Source organism: Limulus polyphemus, unplaced genomic scaffold (assembly GCF_000517525.1).
Source record: "Limulus polyphemus unplaced genomic scaffold, Limulus_polyphemus-2.1.2 Scaffold6627, whole genome shotgun sequence".
Classification (NCBI taxonomy): Eukaryota; Metazoa; Arthropoda; class Merostomata; order Xiphosura; family Limulidae; genus Limulus; species Limulus polyphemus.
In genome coordinates this window covers 5053-8774 of record NW_013672237.1, presented here as the reverse complement: position 1 = coordinate 8774, position 3722 = coordinate 5053, and the positions used below count along the sequence as shown (strand labels likewise).

The 3722-nt window shown below is 30.8% G+C and overlaps 1 protein-coding gene across 1 annotated transcript in view; it reads right to left on the bottom strand.

Moving 5' to 3' along the window:
• LOC106473916 (7-methylguanosine phosphate-specific 5'-nucleotidase-like) overlaps positions 1-3722 on the bottom strand; it is a gene marked incomplete at its 5' end in the record, with an annotated part of 15847 nt that overhangs the window by 8179 nt on the left and 3946 nt on the right. Inside the window, one exon of the mRNA XM_013934605.2 lies at positions 2914-2999. Coding sequence (XP_013790059.2) covers positions 2914-2999 — 86 coding nt within the window. The remainder of the gene's footprint in view (positions 1-2913; positions 3000-3722) is intronic.

Genomic DNA, 3722 nt, shown 5'->3' with positions numbered 1-3722 from the left:
ATGTGTCACTTTGTAACACTTATAAAACATTCATGTTTTACATGGTGACACAGGAGCAACCATGTGTCACTTTGTAACACTTATAAAACATTCATGTTTTACATGGTAACATAGGAGCAACCATGTGTCACTTTGTAACACTTATAAAACATTCATGTTTTACATGGTGACACAGGAGCAACCATGTGTCACTTTGTAACACTTATAAAACTTCATGTTTTACATGGTGACACAGGAGCAACCATGTGTCACTTTGTAACACTTATTACCATGTAAAACATGAATGTTTTATCACTTTGTAACCTTTCCTCTACAGTATTTGCACCTCTTAGAAACTATGACTGGAAAAAACAACAATGCTAACAGCCCCCATAGACTGTTTGATGGAAGTTATTTACAACACCCCTTTCCACTTTTCAAACACAAAACACTGGAGAATTAAACATTTTTTTCACTAAATAATAAAAATAGAATGAGCATGCTGTAATTTGAATTATACAGTCATTATAGAATCACCATAAAGTGGATATAAATATCCAAAAACTAATGTGTTTTTCAAGAGGGTCTCTTCTTCAAATTAAGCCAAAAAAAAAAACTTGTTCATTAATTCATTTTGTTCTATTTAACAATATATCAGGACTGAATGTGTTAAATAATGAAAAATTATTTTGTCCAATATAAAAATTATTTTCTTTAGGCTATTATACGGCTAAAATCACACTTTCAGACTCCAAAGAGCTTCAAATCATCACAGAGTTATACCTGATATTTTATACGTGTATTTCTTTGACAGCGGAAGGTGTAAAATTAATCTCAAATAAACTTAACAACTTGTTTTCTTCAAAATTATAAAAAAAATATTTCATGATGTTGATCATCTTTGTAAAACTATGTATTTAATTTCAATTGAATATAAAACCTATGTCACAACATATGTGGTTTCATAAGTATGATAATTGTTGTCAGAGCAAAACTTTGGTACGAAATGTAGCAAAATCACCATACGTTAATTCATTTAACCCTTTAACATCAGGTAGGGTCCAAGATTGGTCATCTTAACCAACCCTGAAAATCACGATACTTTACATATTAGAACTCTGAATATACTAAGTGTGTCTTCATGAAAGCTTGTAGAAAACATTACAAGTCTGATGCACAAAAAATTAGAATTTTTAATAAAGTATTTATAGTAAAATTTGTCTGTGAATTTCCAAAACTTTTAAAAAGTCAGTTTGAATGTGAGGTGATTTTTATGCTCAAAATAAAAATACTTTCTTTTAACTTACAGTTTTGTATTTTATTTTTGTATGACCTCTAAAATCTGTTAAATGATTATCAAACGTTTTTTAAGGTAACCATTTAAATTTTATTTGTTATTTTCTCTACCCTAACATTAAATGTAACTGAAACATCAAAGTACAATGAAATTTTGAGAAATCATCAAATGAAATCAACACAACTTTTAACTTCTCTCAATACATAATTACATGTTGTGTTCATGTTATTCATAATTTCAGCTGTTTATAATTAATTATATATTTTTATTACCAATCTTGTATCATGTATTGTATATTTAAGCCTGAAAAGCAACATATCACAGTGGGAAGACCAGTAGATTTACACTCGCTTGCTGAGTGTGAAGTTCTGCACACGTTGTCTCGTGAGTTAAGCTTTGTTAACATTTCTCTAACTTCTTCCCCCCAAACAAATCATTCACATTTCTAATATGCACATTAAAACATAAGTAATACATAATTGACTAAAATAGTGTGGATGAATGACCATTAAAGTTGTACAAGCTGACAGAGGAGAATTCAGAACACAGACGTGAATGTGGCACAAAGAGCTGGAGATTGAGTATTTTTTAATATTTACTTTTGAAATTAACAAATGAAAATGCCTATGAAATTTTGAATTATAAACTACATTCTGATGCTAATCTCTTGACATAAATGGATAACAAAGTTGTTTAATTAGTGTTTAAATGTAATTCTGTGAAACTACAAAATGTTGTGACATGAGCTGGCCCACGTTTAAAAGGTTAGCAAATATCGTTATGATGTATAATGTCGAATATATTGTCCATCCAAATTTAGTTACATTAATCACACAGTATGATACTCTTTTTAACTTCTATTTTAATTCTACAGAAATCTGAGCTTGAAACACAATAACGTGCGTGGGTGGTAAATTGTAGCTAAACATGTAAAGAATCATACTCAAGAGGACTGCCAGGAACTTGGAGTTAAACGGAAGATGAGACATTGAACTTACCCATTCTGTGATAAAGCTACCAGACAACTTGATAAATATTATATCAGAATCAGCTAAAGAAGCCACTTTCAAGAGCTCTCAAACACATCTATATGATGTACCAGACCTACTACACGAAGAACTCACGGGTTAACCCCAAATCAGAAAACTAAAGAATTGATCTCTGACTGAGAACATAGGAATAAGAAACATAAAATGATCAAGGAAAACAAGACACAGTCTTGGAAGTGAAGTGCAACGTTCGGGCTTGAAAGAAAAACCAAAAACATGTTGGGAGAAAGATCATGCATCAGTTTTAAGTAACACAGTGAACATTTGCAAATAAAAAAGTCCTGGATAAAGTGAACAGTGTGCAAAATGAAAATATGTCATAAGAACAAGAGAAAAAAATGCAAGCATAAGTGTGTGTGTATCAAAGCAGTTAGTGTCTAATAAATAATTCAAGTCAGTTGAAAATATCAACTGGGTAGTTGACATTCCAGAGAAACGAGACAACTAATGAGTCTAACTCTCAGAAAAAAAAAATAACCAAATATTTAAAACGATATCACAAATGTTAGAACAACAATAAAAAAAGATAATTTTTTAGGTCAAACAAACACAAAGACTAAGAAGGAGCAACTGTATTCCATCACTTACCATTCTTCCATCCAAGGAATCTTGTCTTTAATACTGATGGTTGGGTCTATTTCTATTGGATAATAGTTACTGTGGAGTGCTCTAGCCTAGAAACAAGCAGCAAAGAATAATGTGTTGTTCTCTGAAGCACTTCAGATAATTAGAACACTTTACATGAAAGAAATTATCATACACTTAGTTTTAGTGTCAGTAAATAAGCACCAAATCAAAATCACAGAGCACCATTTTTATGAGAACAATAAATCTTATAAATTTTTTACTGCAAACACTTTTCTCATTTTACCTAAAATTCAAAGTCAATACTAACCAAGTTTTAATAAAGAAACTAAGCAGAAAGAAGAAAATAAAAGTGCCTTCTTACAAGAGTGAAGCCTACATATGTTACATATAAACGTTCACTAACAAAACAAGTACTTGAGACATGTCAGTACTTCTGTAGTTCCCACACTTACTCGATAAATCTTATATACTCAGATTTCAAGTTTTAGTAATGCTTAACATTAAATAAGAAAGTTCAATACATTATTTAAAAACTCTACAATTTTCGTTACTGCCAACTTACATGATGTGGCTATCAAACAAAACTCTACAATTTTCGTTACTGCTAACTTACATGATGTGGCTATCAAACAAAACTCTACAATTTTCGTTACCGCCAACTTACATGATGTGACTATCAAACAAAACTCTACAATTTTCATTACTGCCAACTTACATGATGTGGCTATCAAACAAAACTCTACAATTTTCGTTACCGCCAATTTACATGATGTGGCTATCAAACAAAACTCTACAATTTTCGTTACCGC